The 21,537-nt window shown below is 31.9% G+C and overlaps 2 protein-coding genes across 3 annotated transcripts in view; one reads left to right on the forward strand and one right to left on the reverse strand.

The window, feature by feature from the left end:
- The window catches only part of WDR17 (WD repeat domain 17), a 38,633-nt gene extending 19,607 nt beyond the window's left edge, over positions 1-19,026 (forward strand). The window contains exons 12-20 of one of the 2 annotated variants that reach the window (XM_008583732.1): positions 1,686-1,706; positions 3,844-3,955; positions 7,338-7,479; positions 7,802-7,904; positions 8,836-8,937; positions 11,695-11,793; positions 12,098-12,281; positions 14,550-18,287; positions 18,398-19,026. In XM_008583732.1, the coding sequence (XP_008581954.1) occupies positions 1,686-1,706; positions 3,844-3,955; positions 7,338-7,479; positions 7,802-7,904; positions 8,836-8,937; positions 11,695-11,793; positions 12,098-12,281; positions 14,550-14,669 (883 nt within the window). In that variant the 3' untranslated portion in view covers positions 14,670-18,287; positions 18,398-19,026. Of the gene's footprint in view, positions 1-1,685; positions 1,707-3,843; positions 3,956-7,337; positions 7,480-7,801; positions 7,905-8,835; positions 8,938-11,694; positions 11,794-12,097; positions 12,282-14,549; positions 18,288-18,397 lie in introns of those variants that run through there. The other variant, XM_008583733.1, reaches the window with a different exon arrangement.
- SPATA4 (spermatogenesis associated 4) overlaps positions 16,098-21,537 on the reverse strand; it is a 17,669-nt gene continuing 12,229 nt past the window's right edge. The window contains exons 6-7 of the mRNA XM_008583731.1: positions 18,344-19,301; positions 16,098-18,233 (exon numbers count right to left, since the gene is read on the reverse strand). Coding sequence (XP_008581953.1) covers positions 19,189-19,301 — 113 coding nt within the window. The 3' untranslated portion in view covers positions 16,098-18,233; positions 18,344-19,188. The remainder of the gene's footprint in view (positions 18,234-18,343; positions 19,302-21,537) is intronic.

A 21,537-nucleotide genomic window follows, 5' to 3' on the forward strand; every position in this document is an offset into this window, starting at 1 on the left:
GAAAACTACATGGTTATATAATGAAATATAACATGACCCATTCTGAAGTATTCTAGTTGTCATTCCATAATGTTTCAAGCACCTAAAGTATCATGAGACAACAAATGTGCACTTCTTAAAATGATCAGTACCACATATTCCCATGTCTTAAAATTCTACATATCTCACTTACTCTTGTCAGATCTTTTGTCCTAGTTTAAGGTTTGGAAAATAAAGACACTTTTCTAATGGAAGGGAATAACAAAAATGGTTTTGCTGGAGACTTGGAATAGGCCATCTTCCCAGACTCTGGCAATACCTTAATACCCAAAGAAATAGATCTTGGGAATTCTCAGGGGTAACCTGGAAACCCAGGTCAAAGCAATTCCAGCTCACATCTGTGAAGTCCTGTTCTTAGGTCAGACAATTTGTCATTATGGGGTCACCTTTAGGAAAGATATCATTCCGTCATTTGTTAAATAAAGGTGTTTGCTGAATAAAGATGATTTTAGAATTTTATCTTCTCTTTCCCCAAAATATTTAGGACATCAAAAAATTTCTGAGTTAATTTATTCATCAGGATGTTGACCTCTCCCCATTCCACACCCCATGCACACACACCACCCTTAAGATGGCGCTATACAGAATACCTCACACTACTGAACGCTGTAGGTGGTAATGATAATAATGGTAATAATAACAGCGACAGCTAACTAATACTTACGTACTGCTTACTCTGTACCACACACTGTTTTAAGCACTTTACATGTAACAACTTACTAGATCCTTTGAGGAAGGTATTGATTTGCCTGAGGTCTCAATAAGTGTTGCAGAGCCAAGATTCAAAGCTATAAAAACTGGCTCCAAAGTTTGCAACCAGCTACCACTCTGAACCACCTCCTTATCTAAGGCTAACTCAGAAGAAGGAGTAACACTTTCCATTTTCCTTTTTTGGCTGGCTATGGTGGTTTCATATCATAAATCTCAGTGCTGTTCTAATTTTTACACATATCTTACAATGATGTAAGAGCTTCCCCTTCCCAAAATGTAATGGTACCCCACCATAAGTCTTAGTCTTAAATGTATTTAATGCTGACCATCCTCTGAGAGTACCCAGTCATCCCTCTGTCAAGAACTATAATAGTCAATTGGATAATTACTTGCCTTAGACCCATCCCAAAGCATGAAGTCTAACTCAAATTATTTATTCAAAAAGGTGGCTGACTCCATGCTAAAAGTCATCATCTATCTAAATGAAATGGGATTCATTTTAAAGAAAGTGAAAGTAGAAAGTAGCAAAAACAGAAATATACATTAAATTTAAAAGATGTTTAAAAATCTTTTAACTGTATGTCTTAGTTACTTTTAATAAAAAATAAACATCTATTTTTTGGTAACCTCCTCCCCCACCCCAAGAGTTCTTCCTTTGTATATCCATATATATGTGTACCAGAAACCAGGATAAAGTTCAAAGTCTGAAATACATGGTACTGATGATCAGGTTTATTTGCAGGAGAAATCTGTAATTCTCATGGCTGTTAGTAGAGCTGCACAGGTTTTCTTTAAAAACAGCTACATATTTAAAGAGAATGTTCATAATTTTATAAACCAAAGCACTTCATGTTTTTTACATTTACTAGTAATAGTTTACTTCTTCTTGGTAATCATCTTATATATGATATTCATATTCAATATTTTCTTTTTAGCTTTCCATCTGTTGGATACAGGTATTATCTAGTTTTATTTTCAGAAAAATGTTTATTAAAAACTTCACATACCATTTCATTTTATTATTTGAATACCATCTCTATATTAAGAAATATTCTGTTTTCACTTTGTTTTATGGTCTGACAATTCATATACATGAGTGTAATTTATAAAACATAAAACTTAACTATGAAGTAATGAAAAAAGTTCCTATAAGGTAGGTACAAAACCACTCATGATTTTATACTTAAAACTTTATAATAAGCAAACTGTGGCTTTCTATAATATCAAATAATAGCTAACTCAGCTCAGCAAAATAAAATGTCTGTTCTGATAATAAAATTTAAGAGTTGAAATTATTTGGTTTATGTCATTTTACATACATAGACACATGCACACACATATATATACACACTCACACACACATACATTTTTCCCCATTAGTACTGAATTTTCAAAAAAAAAAAGTGAATTGGATTAAAGACTGAATAAAATTAGCTGGCCTTGCTGTAAAGTTCGCTATAACAGAATATAATTCTACAGTAAGTCAGATTCTGTCTATAGTTCATACAAATTTGAATAGAATTTTAGCACAGCTATTTTATACACAGTAAAAGCAAATAATTTTTGTATTCTCATGGACACTAGTTAAAACTGTTATTAAATTTTGATATCAGTTTTTTTTTTTTTTGTCTTTTTTCCGTGTCCGGCAACGGATCGCAACCCTCAGTGTTGCCCCCGTACCGGACCGGGAACCGGCAACGGGATAGCCGGGCCGGCCTAAATTTTGATATCAGAAAGCACATAAAATCATTCATATTTTTTAGCAAGAATAGGTAAGCTACTTTAATTTGGAACTCAGATTTAAACCACTCAAAGATTTACCTACCCATGAATAATAGAAAATATGGAGGTTTGGGAAGACTTTATATTTAATTATTAAATGGCTAGGGAGAAGTAATGTGAAAAATCATTGTAATCTTTTAGCTATTCTCTATTGACATCACCTAGAAAATTACTTATTAGTAAAATGTTGAATTATTAAAATATTTTATATAAAATTTTATACCTCACTAAAGTTTGTTTTATTTTAAAAGCCTTGATGTAAACCTAATTTAGAGTGCTACTGTCATAATAGTTTAATGATGTTTGTGTGTGTTTATGTGTGTATATTTTTAAGTAAAATTTTGGATTTGACACCAGAGTTTGCAAATTATCTCTGTTTCTATTTTATACACACTATATTCTTGATTATGCACCTCTTAATGTTTTAAAAAATAGATTGATTCGGATAAATGAACAATGTACATTTTACTGAAGCTTTCACATAAAAGATGAAGGAAGATTTTACTCTCAGAGTGCCTTCTCAAATGAGAAGAAATTCTCATGTGAAATATCACCTGTTCTAAAGTCATACTGAATGTCTATATATCAATTTCTTAAAAACAGAATAATATCTTAGCTCATTGAAAATTAGGTGTTTTCTCAGTTATGATACATGCATCCAAAAATTCCTCATTACTGATGTGAAAAAATGATTTTACAGAAAATGTTTTTAATGTAAAGAAGCTAATTTCTTAATATTTTATATCTTTAAAAACCTGGAATTATTTATTCCATTCATTGGATCTTTAAAAAGTAAATAAGAAAAGTACATTACTGTCTTTGATTTCCACCGAAAGTTTAAGAAATACGCAGAATATCACAACAATTCTAAACTTAAAATAGCTAAGTATCCTACTGATTTCAATGAGCTGGCTCACACAATTTTCCATTTTTGACAAGCATAACAAGAGTTGATGAAAGTTAGCTTTCACAAAGTTTGCTTTATAATTTGGTCCAAAGAACATATCCAAAACTACTTAGTTTGGTTAGAGAATTATTCTGTAATAATAAAATTGATTATAAATATCAAAGACTCATGTATGGAGAGTTAAGACTTTTAAAAATACTTAGGCATTTCATAATACCTATACATTTGTCCTTCATCCCTTTGGTTTCTGGAATCTACATTTATAATTAAATAGGAAATTAGTACTGTTTGTATGAATAGAAAAGCAAGGGAGGTGTATTATATGAGTCTCCATTTAAAATAGTTATAAATGTTACTTTTAGATACTTTCTTCAATGAAATTTCCCCTTTTGTTATGTGAACAGGAACTTGGCAGCTGATCTTCTCCTGATGATTCCTGATAACGAACTACATTTAGTAAAACTCTGTGCTTTCTACCCAGGGTGTATGGAAGAGATTAATGATCTTCATGAGAAGGTATACTGATGATATTATTAAGTGTTCCAGTTTGAAATGCAGTACTGTGATTTAATTAATATTACGTTCAAACACATAGAAGTACATACAGAGAAATATATAGTCCCTTGGGATACTTATAAATACAACAAAAATTGTGTCAATAATAGGTAACATTTATTGAGTTTCTACTGTGTGCTTGGCACTGTTCTAAATTTTTACATGTATTAGTATTAATTCTTATGAAACCCTGAAGAACAGGGATATTGTTTTGTTTTACAAAGAAAGTAAACTCAGAGAAGGTAAGGAACGTTTCCAAATTCAGTAAGAGTGGAGTGAGAATTTCAGCTTCAACAAACTAACAACAAATACCAAGCCCTTTCCACTGTCCCACTTTACATGTTGAGGTATGTGTATGATAACTTTTTAAATAGACAATTTAGGACATTTAAAAGAATGAAATGTAATGAAATTCACATGCATTATTTTAAGGAGCTTTAAAAAAATACTCCTTTGCAAAAACACAGGAATCTATGTACCAATATTATATATAAAAACAAACAAATGTTCAACAATAGGAAGATTACATAAATTACAGTACATTTCTATATTTCAGTGCTATTAATTCATTAAAGAAATCATGAGGCTCTATTTTTATTGACATGATAGATGGATAAAACATTAAATAAAATGCAGATCACAAAACATGCACATGATTGGATTTTGAAAATAACTGTGGGGGCTGGCCCGGTGGCGCACTGGATAGTGAGCCGCTTGGGAAGCACGGCGGCGCTCCCGCCCGAGGGTTCGGATCCCACATACAGACCGGCCCGGTGGCGCACTGGATAGTGAGCCGCTTGGGAAGCACGGCGGCACTCCCGCCCGAGGGTTCGGATCCCGCATACAGACCGGTTCCCGCTCACTGGCTGAGCGAGGCGCAGGAGCAACACCGAGGGTTGCGATCCCGTTGCCAGTCCCGGTCCGGTACGGGGGCGACACTGAGGGTTGAAGATAAAAATAAAACATTTTCTCATCTTTAACTTTCAAAATAACAAAGTTTTATTTCACCTATTTGAACCTTGATTTCTCCCCAGTGGGTGAGTGGCCCTGTTCATTCAAAAACAGATATTTATTGAATATGGCATCAATACAGATAGACCAAAAGTGTGTGTGAGTGAGCACGCATGTGTGTGTATGTGTGTGCGTATGTGTGTGATACTAAGGAAATATTTCTGAAAGGATAAATGTCCAAAGTTACCAGTGGGTTGTGAGATTTTGGGAGAATTAAACTTTATACACTTAATGTTCTGTGAATTATTTTTTAAATAAGCTGTGCTTTGCTTTTATAAACAGAACTACAAGTTATTTTTATGTTAAATAAAATGCATATGGAAGGAAGCAAGGAGTTCTTTTTATACTTTACATTTACTGTGTAGCGTTTGTTCGCTAACAGGTATCCTTTGAGGCAAAAAGGTGCAGATGTTAATATCAAGTCTTGAAAAGGCAATAACTACAAGTTATTTTTATGTTAAATAAAATGCATATGGAAGGAAGCAAGGAGTTCTTTTTATACTTTACATTTACTGTGTAGCGTTTGTTTGCTAACAGGTATCCTTTGAGGCAAAAAGGTGCAGATGTTAATATCAAGTCTTGAAAAGGCAACATGACTTGTCTAAGTTTACACAGCTTTTAATGATATGGGCAAGAATGGTATTCACCTAGTCTTTTCATCACACATTCAAAAAGGATATAATTAGACTCTGTAATCAGACTTCGTTATTAACTCTTCAGAAAGACTAGTGAATATGTGTAAAGGTGTTAATAACTCTAAACAATTTCACAGGTATGGGTGCTCCTTAACTTACAGTGGGGTTACATCCCTCCTGATAAATTCATCATAAGTTGGAAATATCATAAGTTGAAAATGCATTTAATACACCTAACCTACCAAACATCACCTGGCCTACCTTAAATGTGCTCAGAACTTTTGTGTTAGCCAGCAGTTGGACAAAATCATCTAATACAAAGCCTATTTTATGATAAAATGTTGAATATCTCATGTGATTTATTGAATACTGTACTGAAACTGAAAAACAGTGGTTTTATGGGTACTAAAAGTATGGTTTCTACTGAATATGTATCACTTTTGTACCATCATAAAGTCAAAAAATTGTAAATTGAACTATTGTAAATCAGAGATGTCTGTAATACTAAAAACTGTGTATTCAAATATGATGTTAAGTAATAACTTTTGGAATTTTAAGATAGGACAGGAATTACACAGGTGATCATCTTACTCTTCTTAATATAGTCTGTTTGAAAATGAAATTTCAGTGGTAGCCATTTTCTTATTCCCTCTAGACTTTGGTCATATATCTAGGTGAAGAAGTTTTTTTGGTTTTTGTTTTTTGGGTTTTTTTTCTATTTAACCAGGCCAATACCTAACACATTTGGCATTCTGTGAATAAAGATGGGTAAACAATATGAAATGTCATATACATGAGAACCCCCTTAATTCAGTTTGTTGTAATTCTTTTGAGGGAAATATTGAGAGATCTAAAATGTTCATTATACCTAACTTTTAAACAAGATATATTAAACTATTGAGTAAATGCATTAAATAAATAAATAAATTGAAAGAAAGCATTGAACCATCAGTGTTCCTTAGAAACAAACTTTAACATTTAAGCTTCAAAAATCATAAACACATGGAAATTTAACATAAAAGAGAACTTGATCCTTACCATTATTGTGGAAGCAGAATAACTTACTTGAGAGAGGATCAAACTCTCAGTTTTAACAGAAAAAAAATTATTTAAAAAATGAGAGTATGGCTTTTCATTTTATAGTAATGAAATATCATGGACTAAAAATCTTCACTTTGTAACATTTCAGAATGTCAGAGCTTAAAACTTTAAGAGCTTATACATTTTTCACAACTCTGAAATAAGGTTGCTTTGTCTCAAAGGCCAAGTGAAATAAAATTACAGTGTAGAGGACGTGTAATAATGCACCTTTTTCATTTGCTACATTTAATGTAGTATTCACAGTATAGTTTTTGACAGTATGGTCAGTGTATTCATCCTAAAAGAACTAATCTTAGCATTTTTTGCTAACTTGTGTTTGTGGGTACTACTTACGATATTACAGTCAGGACAATTTACTTCCACCTCATTTATTAGGTTTTTGTTTGATGAAAAACTACTGACTCATTAGCTAATGACCCCACATTGTTTTTTCCATAAATGTATATGCTCTTAAGGCAAGTAATTTTGTTTACATCTATTTTGGACAACTGTAATAAGAAAATATACTAGGTATACTCAAAATATTTAGTACTTTTACTATTGCTTTTATCCCTGTAAATTTTAGTAACATTATCATCAAATAAATTATTTTCTAGTGCAAGTTACCTACTGTAGAAGAATGTATGCAGTTAGCTGAGACTGCCCAAGCAGATGGCAATATATTTAAAACTATAAAGTATTATTTGTTAAGTCAAGAACCTGAAAAAGCCCTTCCTATTGGTATTGACTTCATCAAAGGTAAGTTTCTAGTTGGTAGTATAATTTAAAATCTACTCACTTATTTAAGCTTTTCATTTATATTAATAATCAGCCTTAAAATCAAGAACTAGCCATCCTTAATTTTAAAAGGAAAGAAATTACTGATGTGAAATACGGCATCACTTCTGATTTTATGGTATGAAGACCTGAGAGAGTGTGAATAGGAAAATACTTGTAATCTAGAAATTAAAGAAATAGATAAGACTGACTGACAGAGAATTAATTGTATAAATTAAAAATTGGATGCACAAGTTTTGATACTATTATTTAGAGAATCTTTTATTTGGTTTTATTTTGCCAGAATACATCAGTAGTTCAAATTGGACTTTGGATACCATTTTCCCCGTTCTTGACCTATTGAGTTATATTCGCACTGAAAAATTAGTCTTGCATACATGTACTACGTAAGTACTTTTTCTCCAAAATACGTTAGTGAATCTATGAGATGTTTTGATTGGTTTTGGTGTTTAGATCAATAAGTAGGATCGTCTTGGACAGGTAGCTGCACTTGTAGAAAAATTACATTTTTATTTGTTATATTCGTATTAAAAAATACAGAGGTCAACTTGAAAAAGAAATATTAAATGTTAGTGGCTCCATTTAGTAATATCTAGTGCATATGTGTTTATATATGTGCATATACACAAATGGTTCAAAGAGGACTAATTCAAACCTTTCAGATGGTTTTCAACCTTAAGTCCTCAAGAAACTAGTGGTCATATTTATTAAATATCCATTGTGTGCAAAGCCTTATACTAGACTTGGGAGAAAGAAGTGCTGGGAAGTAGAAAATAGACACCGTTCCTGAATTCAAGTACCATTTAAGGACATTGTCATCCATATGATTTAAGCCTTCAAAGACTCATGTATAATTTGCAAGATAGTCTTTGGGCTCTTTTTGTTTTAATGCCCCTGTGGAAAAGGTGATGCAGGAGCCTGGGAAACTGGCAAATTCCCTCAGCAGGAAGTGCAGTAGATATTCTTTGACCTTTCCTTGAGTCTGCACAATATGCTAAGAATTCCTAAATCTGACCAAAGGAGTTACTTAGAGATAAATCACATGAAGAAACAGCCAGAAAGAAGCAGGCAATAGTTATATACTATTAAGAGACTTTTATTTTAAATTATAATTTATGATATAGCATAAATGTCTGAATATGAATTATTAACTAATGAATAAATCATCTTCCTCAAATTTAGAAAAATTTCTAAACATATTTTGCTCTGTCACCCATCAGAATATAGGATACATGTACATGAACTATATATGAGAGTAATGTTCTATATCTCAAATTGTGGAATTAAAAATTATGTGTATATATATTCTTTTTTTAGAGCTCGAAATGAGTTGCTGATATTATATGGTTATGTTGGTGCATTATTGGCTATCAGAAGACAGTACCAAAACATTGTTCCAGCACTTTATGAGTACACAAGGTACAAAAAGAAAAAAATTCCTTTCTATCATTAAATTCCTTTTACTAATATCAGTAGTCTCTAAGTAGATCATAAAAGACACCAAATGTATTATTACATGCTTTTATTTATTTATTCAGCATGTGCTTTACAATAAAGCAGCAATTAACTATATGAAGTAAGAATGCATTAGGCTGTAAATATAATAGAAATCCTAATGCTAACGCACCAAATGTATTATTACATGCTTTTATTTATTTATTCAGCATGTGCTTTACAATAAAGCAGTAATTAACTATATGAAGTAAGAATGCATTAGGCTGTAAATATAATAGAAATCCTAATGCTAACTTAAACACATAGCATTTATTGGTCTTGCATGTAAAAACATTTGAGATAGGCATTCCCAGCCTATTGCAGCTGTTCATTGATTCCATCAAGGACCTAGATTCTTCTCTTCTTTTGACTATAACATTCTTGGTTTCTTTCCTGTTGCTTGAGTTTTCCATGGTTACAAGACAGCTGCTAGCCCTCCATATATTATTTCTACTTTCTAAGCAGGAAAGAGGTAAGGGTAAAGAAAGATAGACACCACAAAGAGATTTCTCCTGGCAAGACCATTTTGTTCAGCGAGGAAGGTTCTCCTTAGGGTTTTATGCCTGCATCTCATTGGCCAGAATCGTGTAACCCCACTTTTAAAAGAAGATGGGGGCGGAAAAGATGGGAAACTGGGTATTTTAGCTTTCCATTCTGTAAAGTAGAGAAATGCAAAGTAAAGAGAGTTTGTGAGTAGCAGGTAACCTACTGTTTTATATTCATATATAATCTACCAATCAAATTCCTACGTTTTCTAATAGCTTGCTAACTTTAGCCATTATACTTAAAACTTGTTATACTCAAAAATAAAATTCACAATGCCTCCCATAAAAACCCTTTTTCAAATCTACCAGTTTGTGAAATGGCAAAGTAGATGACCTTTTTAACTCTTAACAATGCTTCAGAGCCTGTGGGTAAGTAATGTTTCTGAGTAACCTTCATATGGGGCAGAAGATTTTGAGAGAAACAGAGCCTTTCTCATCCCTAACTACTTCTCCCTCTTGTGTAAGTGAAGCAGTAAACTGCCACTTTGTGCAAAGTAAGGAATAATACAGAATTAATATGATCGGGGTACTCAAGGAAAAATCTGCTTCTATGCATGCAGCATAACCAAAATTCAAAAGCAACTTTAACAGTATTAAAATATAGGACCAATAGGACATATCACATAGAATTAAAATAATGTTGAATGAAGCAAGTTCAGTTATATATAACTTCAGTAATTATGAAAGTGAAGAGAGAAAATGGTCACTTAAATTAATATCAAGAATAAAAAGAAGAGTTTTTATTTGTAAACCTGGAGAGACTTCAGAGAATACATCTAAGTTAAGGAAAACATGGTAGTTTAGAAAGAGAAATTTAAGAACTGCCTAATTTTTAAGAAAGTCTGACAATTCCATCTTTGTTGTTGTATCTTGATGCCTGCATTTATTTCCCTAACCCACTAAATATCTTATTCCCCGGAGTTTTGTTCTCTTTCTCTCCTCTTCCCCTTTTTTTTTTTTTTTTTTTTTTCCCCACCCACCTCCCATGTCTCCACTCCTCTTCTCTACCGTCTTTTCTGTACTCTGTTCTTCAGAAACTTCAGCATTTCTTAGCTTCACTTGTCACCTCTATGGAGATAACTCATTATTATATATTCAGGCATAGCCTACTCTCCAAGCTTCTATTTGTATATCCAGCAGCTTGCTAAACTTCAGCCTTAAACTTCAGTTCTCTTTCTTTTGATGGTGTCGTTATATTTCTGTCATCCAGGATTAAATAATCAGGGTCATGGTTAAGTGTTGCTCCTCACTGTGGCTATTATGCAACATTGCTTCACTGATCTAACCATTCTCCATACATTATGCAGCTAATTTATTCATTCATTCACTCACTCAATCACTCACCCAACTGTTGATTGAATATCTTTCACTTGCCAGGGATTTAAATGCTAACTATACAACTTAGCATATATGCAGATACAGTATTCCCCCCATGTCCACAGTTTTGCTTTCTGTGATTTCAGTGACCCACGGTCAACAGTGGTTCTAAAAAATTAAATGGAACATTCCAGAAGTAAACAATAAGTTTTATACTGTACATTATTCTAAGTAGCATGATGAAATCTTGTAGTGTCCTGTTACGTCCTGCCTGGGATGTGACTCATCCCTTTGTTCAGCATATTCACGCTGTATATGCTAGCTGCCTGTTAGTCACTTACTAGCAGTCTCAGTTATCAGTTCAACAAATCCACAGGAAGAAAGGTGAGTGCAGTACAATAAGATACCTTGAGAGGGAGAAAGAGACCACATTCACATATATTTTATTACAGTATATTGTTATAATTTTTCTATTTTACTATTAGTTATTGTTGTTAATTTCTTACTGTGCCTAATCTATAAATTCAACTTTATCGTAGGTATGTATGTATAGGAAAAAAACATAGTATATATAGGGTTAGGTACTATCCATGGTTTTAGGTATCCACTGGGGGTCTTGGAATGTATCCCCTGTAGCTAAAGCGGAATTACTGTGTGTGTGCATATAATGTATAATATATAATTTTATTATATGTATAATATATGTACACACATATTTTTGAACAATTGTTAAGTTTAAAATTTCAGTTAAACTTCATTTTCTTTTTCTAATATCTAAGTTTTTGATGTCAGATGTTAATTTCTTTTTCATATGTTTTAGTCAGCTATTAAAACGTCGGGAGGTGTCAGTCCCTTTAAAAATTGAACATCTTTCTGAGGAACTGGATGCATGGAGAGCTTGCACACAGTTCACCAACCAGTGAGTGAATATAAAAATTGGAATGCAGAAGGTATTTAATGTTATAAACAAACTTGTTGTAAATGTGCATGGTCATGGTCTCATTATTAATTTTAGCAGAATAATGAATCTTGATTTATTTAGCATATATCAATAATAATTTATAATGCTCTCTTTTCTTGCCTTTTTAAAGTTCTTTATTCTACTGTAAATAGTCTGAAGTAGATTTCCCTCCACTATAAAGGGGAATTGAATAATCATGAGGGACTATTACTGATTTAAACCTATGATTCTATAAAAATGAAAATATCTGTTGAAAATATAGATCATCAGAAGAATCTCCGTATACACCCCCTTCTGATTCACAAAGAATGGTTTATGCAACTTTATTAAAGAGACTAAAAGAAGAACCACTCAAAGGAATTATTGGGTCAGATTATGTGACTGGATCAAACCTTCCAAGTCATTCCGACATTCATATCTCTTGTCTTACAGGACTAAAAATCAAGGTACAGCCTAATGTCAAGCATAAATTGTGCATTTCCATCATTTTTATATTTTTATTTTTTGAAATGTTATCTTAAAGTAAGCATAAGCTGAATAAAAGTAGGTAACTCTAAAGTGGCCTGGGGCCCAGTAAATAAATATTGCCCTTAGTGCTTTCATAGTTAGTATAAATGGTCTGTTTGTCTTTAAAATACATTTGGAAAGGCAGTCATTGTACTGACTGTTATTACAGAAGCAATTAATGTAGTATGTATACTTAGGACTAAATGATATGTATACTTATTCATGTAGTATGTATACTTAGGACTAAATGATGTGTATACTTATTAACAAATATATTTTAAAGTACATATAGATCATATCCTAAGGGAAATTAAGTAAGGGAGACAAAGCAACAATCAACAAATTAACAATGGTTGTATCACAATATATTAACTTTCTAGTCTCCATTTGTGTTATATAAACACAAACAAAGCAATTAAAATTAGATAAATGTTTGAGGGTACTTCAAAAAGTTCATGGAAGAATACAATTAAAAGATAATATGAATCTTTCCATGAACTTTTTGATGTACCCTCATATAATACATTATCGATATATATGCATGTTCTTAAATCTAGTTACCAAACTTCAGCAATTAAAAATTATTGGGGTCAATTGTAAGGAATGGCTAATGCCCAAGGAATGATCCCTAATGTACAATCAAATTAATGATGATGAATGATGCCAGAGCCTCCGAGTGTGACCCAGGGGTGTATTATCTCAAAGAAATAGAGAAGTCTATCATTGTAGAGCCAGGACTAGTTGTATGAGTTCCCGTGAAGTAAACAAAGCTGAATCCTCATGAAATGCTAATTGAGAGTATAGATTGGACTAAAAGAGTGGGACCTCCCAGTAATATACACATTTTATCGATTAGATTCTTATATTACAACTGTGTTGTGGAAAATTACATTTCTAATGCTGACATGCCAAGCCAATGAAGAAGGTATTTTTTGGCACTACCACTCAAAATAAATGAAATAGCTGGATTCTAATGTAAACCCTAACTATAGCCTGGCTTGCCACTTCAAGCTAGTTAACACACCAGTATATTCCAAAAAACAGACAGGGCGCACATAGTTGTATACACCTTTATTATCCACTAGTGTTCAGAAATAAAGAACCAAAGGAGTAAATTCAAAAACTTATAGTTACCACCCACTGCCCTTTGTACCATTTCTAATACTTGGTATCTTCGTGTTCCTTTTCTCCTTCTCTTAAGATTCCTTTTCTCCATCTGGGATAGTCAAACGACCTAATAAATACCATCTAACCTCTCTGTACACAAACCCACGTTCAGGAAAGGATCTCCTAATTATCTCATACACACTGAGGTACACATAAATAATATAGATGTAGTGCCACCCTCCCAGGATATTTCTATTTCAACAGAAAATTAATGTGTTTGGGTTATAATTGTGAAATTTCTAGTACCTACTAATAGGAAAATGTCTACTTTACCTACTTCTATAATGGGCTTTCTACTATCTAGAAATAATTTGCTAAAAACAAGATGTATCATTTGAAATCATGACCAAATCCTGATAGCTTTAGAACCTAATTAAGAAAAAAAAAATTTGTATTGCATTTACTGTTTTATAAATCATGCTCTTCCTTCTAAGAGCTGGGTAATAAATACCGAAAGCTTGTTTGCGTTTGATTCTTCATAACTACCCTTGGCATATGTAATCACTGATGCAACAAAATTACAAATATGCTAGTAAATCACATGACTGAACATAATTTTAAATTAAGTTTATATGCAAATAGAGCAATATGTTTTGATCTTTTGGAGAGCAGGTTCAATGTTTCTGGCTGAAATAATTTCCCCAGCTGTATTAACATATGCTACATGATTAAACTAGTATATTTAAGTCCATTACTAAGCATACATGTTTTTATAAAATAAGTTAACTTTGTGGCAATTAATAAATTAATAATACCTGTTGTCATTGCTAGCACTACTGTATTTAAAGAGTTCAAGTTATAAAACTGAATTTTATTTTAACAGGCATCAGGGAATAATAACGTAATGTTACGACATTTGGAAATGTTTCTGTATTTTGTGGCAGTTCAAAGAACTAATTTTCTCATATTATCAAATTTTCTCTTATGATTGCCTAAATATTGCCAGTGTTTTTTTTGTTATGGTGATTCTATTTCTGAAAGTTTAAAAATACATTGTGAATTTATAATCTCATCTTCTCTTTCCTCAATTCTGTGTGCAGGGCCCTGTATTTTTCCTTGAAGATGGGAAATCTGCTATCTCATTGAATGATGCTTTGATGTGGGCAAAGGTGAATCCATTCTCACCTTTAGGAACTGGAATACGACTCAATCCATTTTGAGAGAAGATTTTTTTCCATGCTTAGTTGTTTTATTTAAAGAAGAGCTTTTGTGGGTTAGTATTACCTTAATCTTGGTTGTCCAAGGACCAAAAGTTGGGAAGAGGATTAGGGATTGGGAAAATAACAGTTAATTTTATTCATTAACTTCAAGAAATAAAATACTTATATAATTTAAAAGAAAAATAGGTGACTCCTTTATAGAATGTAATAGCCACATTTGGGAGGAAGGTAATATTTAAATTATAAAGGACGAAATAATCTAAAAAGCATATAAAGTGTACAAAGTATAAAAGGTACAAAAATATTATATTGTTGAAACATTGAAACATAAAAAAGTACAACTCCTAGAATAGTGCTTGACATACAGTAAATACTTAATGAATATTTGAATGACCAAGTATCTTGAAATAAGGAAATGTTAGGTATGCACAGTTGATATTCAAGTTAACAAACACCTATGTTGTCCTTTATAAAGTGTATAGTAAACAACTAGTTTTAGTTCATATTTAATAAAAGTTTTCAGTTATAAGTTTAGTAAACATCAATAAATGGATACACAGTCAAAATACTTTTGAGTTTTATTTTTAAAAATTACCAAGTTTTTTATCTGAAGTTCAACTGTCCAATTATAAAAGTATAAGTTATACAAACATGAAAAAAATTGGGGGATGAAAAACACAAAATGCAGTCAAATATATATGAGAATTTTCATTAGATAATTGACTTTCAAAAGATATTCAATATACATGGATATTAGTTTTGATTAATGCATTTAATATTTATATAATAAACTCTAGTTTATATTAACTTTCTTAAAAAACACAATTTATGTGATGAAAATTAGTTTCAAATAAATTTCTATAAGTAAATAGGATACTAGTTGAAATTTTGGATACATTATGAAAATGTAATTTTAATATTTATTAAAAATGTAAAGTTATGAAAAGCCTGATATGTGACTACAAATATTTCAATTGGACTAGAATTCAGACCTTCAAATTTATGAAAGTAATGCATACTAGGAAGAATAGTATCTGATACTCAAGTAGTTTTCCAGGATTTATAATGTTGATGTTTTTGTCTGACTAAAGAAGGAGCTCAGTTACTAGAATAATGTCGCTTTTATCATCTTCAATTTTGTTGTATTTTAAATATTTTTAAAACATTTTTAAACAAGGTTCTTCAAATTGAAAACAATACATATTATGTATGTGTATCATATCACACTGAGCACTTTTAACTCCTCAAAAAGACATTACAGGCTTAAATTTCATTTTATAAAAACATATATTACAGAAGAGAAAATATGCAAATCAGAGATGCAATGGGTAATACAAAGTGTATCTGAGAGGCATTTTTTTTTTTTTTTAACTCTTAGTGATATCTGTAACTAAAATTTTTTTTAGGTGAGCAGGAGTATTAATTGGCACTTATATACTAAAATCCCCTGACGTAAAAATGAGAGTCTAAATTACACTGCCATTCTTTTAATTTTGTTTTAAAATAGGTTAATAAGCCTATCTTTGTTGTGCTTTAAGTACTTCAAAGGACATCATTAAGTTTTAGTTATACGTATATAAAAAAATCATTACCCTCTGCATTTTTAATGAATGCAGGAAAATAATATTATAAAATATTCATAAGTTTAGTATGAAGAAAAATTCATATAACTCTTAACACATGAGTATAACAAAAGAGTAACCTAATTTCTGACTAAAATCTAAATTGGATTGATTCAACTACTATTATTCTTTGACTTCTACAATGTTCTATAATATTATAACTATTCTTCATAGAATTATAAGTATATATCATTTAACTATGTCAATCTGTATACATTGTGCCTTAATATGAAAAAGAATTTTTTTTTAAATTTATAAAAGTATTTTTCATTGTTAGATTTCATATGCATAAAAACCCAAAGAAACAATATGAATTTATTTTATTATTTGAAGATGTCCATATTACCAGTAAGTGGACAAATTATTTTGCAGGTTTAAATATGCCTTTATGTAGGAAGAGAGTCTCATTAGACAATGATTTTTTAAGAATTGTAAAAATATTTTACCTATAAAAGTTACTACATGGTTAACAAAATTACAAATCAAAATGAGTTACATTTTGTGAAAATATGTGATTTTTATATTAATCAAATAAATGGGATATATACATATAATTCTATGAAATCAATCAAATGTTTTCAGAAACGTGGTTGCAATAGAGCGGATTTTATTGTCCTTCTAACAAGAAAATTTACACTTTTCTGCTTTTAAGTCAAAAGGCATTATAAATATAGTGAAAGCCTCACAAATTATTTGTAAGATTTAGTGTTTTATATTTAGTGTACCAGTAATACAGAAGATATCTTTATAATCTACTCTTAATAAATGCTTATTGTACCAAATCTTTGAGACAATTGTACCTAAATAATTGAAATATGTACTTTTATGCTCAATTTAAATACCATATAACTGTACTATATTATGGCATATCATTATTTAGATCTATATGTATATATGTATTTTAGGTCCCTTAAATTTTAATGAATACTTCTATTAATGCCTGATGAGACATAATTAACTGCTAAGATGAGCGGAAGTCTTGTCCCTAAACCCACCCTTGAGAGATACTGTTTCTTCATAAGTGCTAGATCAGAGTCATCAGAGGTATAAAGGACTAAGCTGTCCATCTGAGTTGTTACCTCGGTCAGAAACCTAGGAAAATCACTTCATAGGATTATTCCAGAGGCCAGTTCTCCACCTGTAAGAAACACTGACTACAATGTACCCCAAAATTTGTATAAAAAGGGAAAAGCACTTACTAATTAATACCAGTACAAACAGCATTTCACAGTAGCTTCTATTCCCATGATAAGCATTCTGCAAATTGATTGATCTGTTCCTATGGGGGCTGTTATAGCTCCTTGAAAAGTTCACTGCTTCCTTCCATCAAAGATCCTTTATGAAGTAAATGGTCTTCCTAAAATATGCCTGTAGAGTTGTCTTCTGGTGACAGAACTCATCCTCAAGAAGCTCTTGAGGTTACCCACTTTGAACCCTCCTTGCTATCTTAATTTACTTATAAATGAAGCCTACAGACCATAGATTCCACAGGAGTCTTGGGAACTTACCATGGTCAGGCCATGAGTGGACTGATTAGCTATTGCAGGAAATTGAACACCAAACCAAGAGAAACTTACTATTTGACTGTTCACCCAAAGCTAATCCTCTTCTCTGGATCTCTTCCACAGCTGAGCTTCAGAGACTTGTTTCTAAAACCCTTTCCTAAGGAACTACATTTTACAGGTTAAAAAATTATTCTCATAATTTTATACTTTAGATTGTTCTACTCAAATGCAAGACAACAGGTAAATTACCTGCAGCTTGTTAAAATATGCATTTGAACTAGATCTCTTACCTCAGGTAAAATTGGATTCTGAACACATTCCCAAGAAGTTATCTATATCATCAGGGCTCTGCTTAAGTTCTTTTATTAGATATTATCTTTCCAAAAATATAAAACTTAATTAGAAAGTCTCTGGAGGTATTAATGCTAATAATTTATTTGAACCTTCAAAAATGCAGAAAAACTGATAAGTAAGACTGTTAAGTTTAGCTGGTCCAAAAATATAAAACTTAATTAGAAAGTCTCTGGAGGTATTAATGCTAATTTATTTGAACCTTCAAAAATGCAGAAAAACTGATAAGTAAGACTGTTAAGTTTAGCTGGAAATTGATGTGCATGTTGTGGGATTCAGCATCCGTAATATTCATCTTGGAGGTTGAATAAAATAGTATTAAAACATGAATAATTCCAGTTGAAAAAAGTTTTCCACAAATGAATATAAAATTACCAAGAATATATGCAAGATAGTCTTTCTAGATATTAATCTGTTTCTGTAAAAAATATAGACATGGCAACAATCAGTAGGAATTTTTTAATTGGACTAAATGGATTGCTAAACACCAGAACCAAATTCCAAGGAAAGCAATGTTTTTTTTCCCTCCACACTCTTTATCAACAGAAAGGATACCTATTTTTTCTTAAATGGTTTAAATTAAGGCTGTTCATGGAGATGAGCAAGATTTTCTGTGGACCAATGTATAATAATAAGTATTCAGAATAAATTTTTATTAATGAATGAGTTGTGTAAATATATAATATCAGGCAATTAATTTCTAATGAGGAAACCTATTACAAAGTAGATTCACTATTTTTTCAAATATGTGTATTTTCAGATATGGTGTATATCATTATGTATAACTGTACCTTTAAAATCATTTTTGCTCATTATGTACTATTTATTTCATTTTGTATTTTCAACAGAACCTGGTTTTAATAAATAGTGTTTACTAAATGGTTGTTGAATTGAAAAGAGATGTTCTTTAGCCCAATTATGTATAAGACACCACTTTAATTTATTTGTTATTGAAATACATCCAAGACTAGGTGATTACATCCTGTTAGTATAGAGAGAGATGATGGCATCACTCCTTCAAAGCCATTTGACAGGTGCTTTTCAAAGTTTCTTTTCCGTGTTTCTAGTAGATTTTATAACAGAATCAGAGGATTGTTTTGCAGCTTGCTTCACATGAATTTCTCTATGTGAATTGCCACCATTACCTCTATTACCTAAGATATTTAAATAAATAAAATTAATTAATGGTTTTTAAATATTTATACAACCATCAATGTTTCTAATGTATCAAACATATTCAGACTGATTAGCAACAGGCTGAGCACAGGTTAATCTAAATACCTGATAAACAGAATATTTAAATCATGCATTATAGTAGTCATAGATTTTTTTTAAAAAAAGATCTGAGAGTCGGTCACCTTAAAAAGTCATCAGCAGGGGCTAAAAATATCTAGAGCTTATTTTGGTGCATCTGATACTGAATATGACTGAACTATTTTTAGATATTGCTTCAGAAAGCAGCTGAGGCAGCAGTGGCACAATTTTGTGCTTAGATTTGGCAAGTATACATGATTCATAATTCAGTTATGGAACTCTGATTACACTGAGGCTTCCAGACTGGCCACCCAGATTCTTTAGGTCACTCAGTTCTAATGTGAAGGGCCAATGACAGCTAAGAAATCTGTATTCCTTTGTCCCATAATTTTTCTAGACACTAGATTTAGGTAAACAGGTAGAGGAACTTTAGTGTTAAAAAAAAAAGAAAAAAGGAAAAACAAAGGTAACAGCCTACCTTACAATTAATTTTAGCTACCCTGTTTGATAATTAGAAGATTCTCAGATGAACAGCCTGTGATTTCAGTGCCATTATGTGCAATCTTAGATGGTAAATAGAGTTAAGTTCCTACAGTCTACTGTTCTTGCCTCTCCTTCCATTAACTTTCAAATTATGGTAGCTGAGCTGAACTTATTACTGTACCCTTTTATCAGAAACAAATGAAATGGAATCCCTTTAACAAATTTAGAAACAATTTAATGCTTAACAAAACAGTTCCCATCCATATAATTACCAAAGTTAAATCCTCACCATTCATTAATTCTTTGTATGGCTAGACTAAAAGAATTCAAGTATCTGGAACAGGGTTGAGAGAAGTAAAAAAAAAATAAATGTATGTTCACCTTCCTATCCTGATCTGCCTTGTCCATTGAAGGCTTTCATAAACCCATCAGCCATTTTGAAAAGGAAAAGACCATTGGAGTGAAAGAGAATCATAAAAGAGCATCCAGAGAATCATAAAAGAGAACACGGAGAGAATAAAATGGAGGAGGAGTTTGTAGCAGTTCATACATTTTTAAAATTGTAAAAGCAAAAATCCATTCTACTCAGAGTCCTGATATGAAGCAATGATAGCATACAGTTTTTCCAAAAACTCATATGTGAGACTTGAAAGTTTTCCAAAAAGATAAGAGAAATGAGAAATACTCGACAATTCAAATATCAGTGGGCATCATTTTTTTTTATATGTGGCCCATTTGCATCTGTTTCTTGCACAGGAAGGAAGCCATGCTGAGACTCATTACTCCTCCTTCCTAGCTTTTCACTGCAGTCCCAGAGCAGATGGTCATGCCCTTTCCCACACCCAGGAAGTTCTAATTAGTCACAAGGAAAAAGGGGTAAGAAGGGGCTGGGGGGACTGGGCAGAAAGTACCTGCCTGCTGTCTCCTTCCCCTGTGTCTGTGCCCATCACAATTCCCTCCTCCCACGCTCACCCTACTGCCCTGGCTTTGACTGCCCTGCTAGAACTTTTATCACAAAGATCACTAACAAGAAAGTTGAGGCTGATTTAAGGAGAGGATGCATTTCTAGAATCTGAAGGTGAAATTATACATTTTTTTTTTCACAGAAACATTGTTATTCACTTCTGTTGAATTCTGTCATAGTAACTGCTAGTCCTCAGATATATGAGTTAAAGGGGTTTTGATGGGCTGCCCTGATGTGTGGATATTAAAAAGGATGTTGTGAGGTACACTAGTTCTACAAGGCCATTAAAACAAAACTAAATAATAGTGATGTGTGATCAAATAGTTTGGAAAACACTTTATTTAGTACCTACTTTCTCTTTAATATTTACAATGCATGTTAGCATGTTAAAGGCTTTGAGAAATCATAAGTTTTAAAAAAAAGAATCTGTTGACATTGCTCTCCCAGACCTTATGTAAACAAGGAACGCTTTCCCCAGTGAAATATTTCTTAACACTCTAGGAAACGTGCTCTGTAGCAGACAGAGGTCTACAAACACTTTCTGTAAAGGGCCTGATAGTAAATAATTCAGTTTTTGTGATAGGGTTGCCAGAAAAAATAAGGGACACCTAGTTAAATTTGAATTTCAGATAAACAATGCATAATTTTTAGTAAAAGTGTCCTAAATATGTGCTCAAAGTTATTTGTTG

Source organism: Galeopterus variegatus, unplaced genomic scaffold (genome assembly GCF_000696425.1).
Source record: "Galeopterus variegatus unplaced genomic scaffold, G_variegatus-3.0.2 Scaffold3018, whole genome shotgun sequence".
NCBI classification, from domain to species: domain Eukaryota; kingdom Metazoa; phylum Chordata; class Mammalia; order Dermoptera; family Cynocephalidae; genus Galeopterus; species Galeopterus variegatus.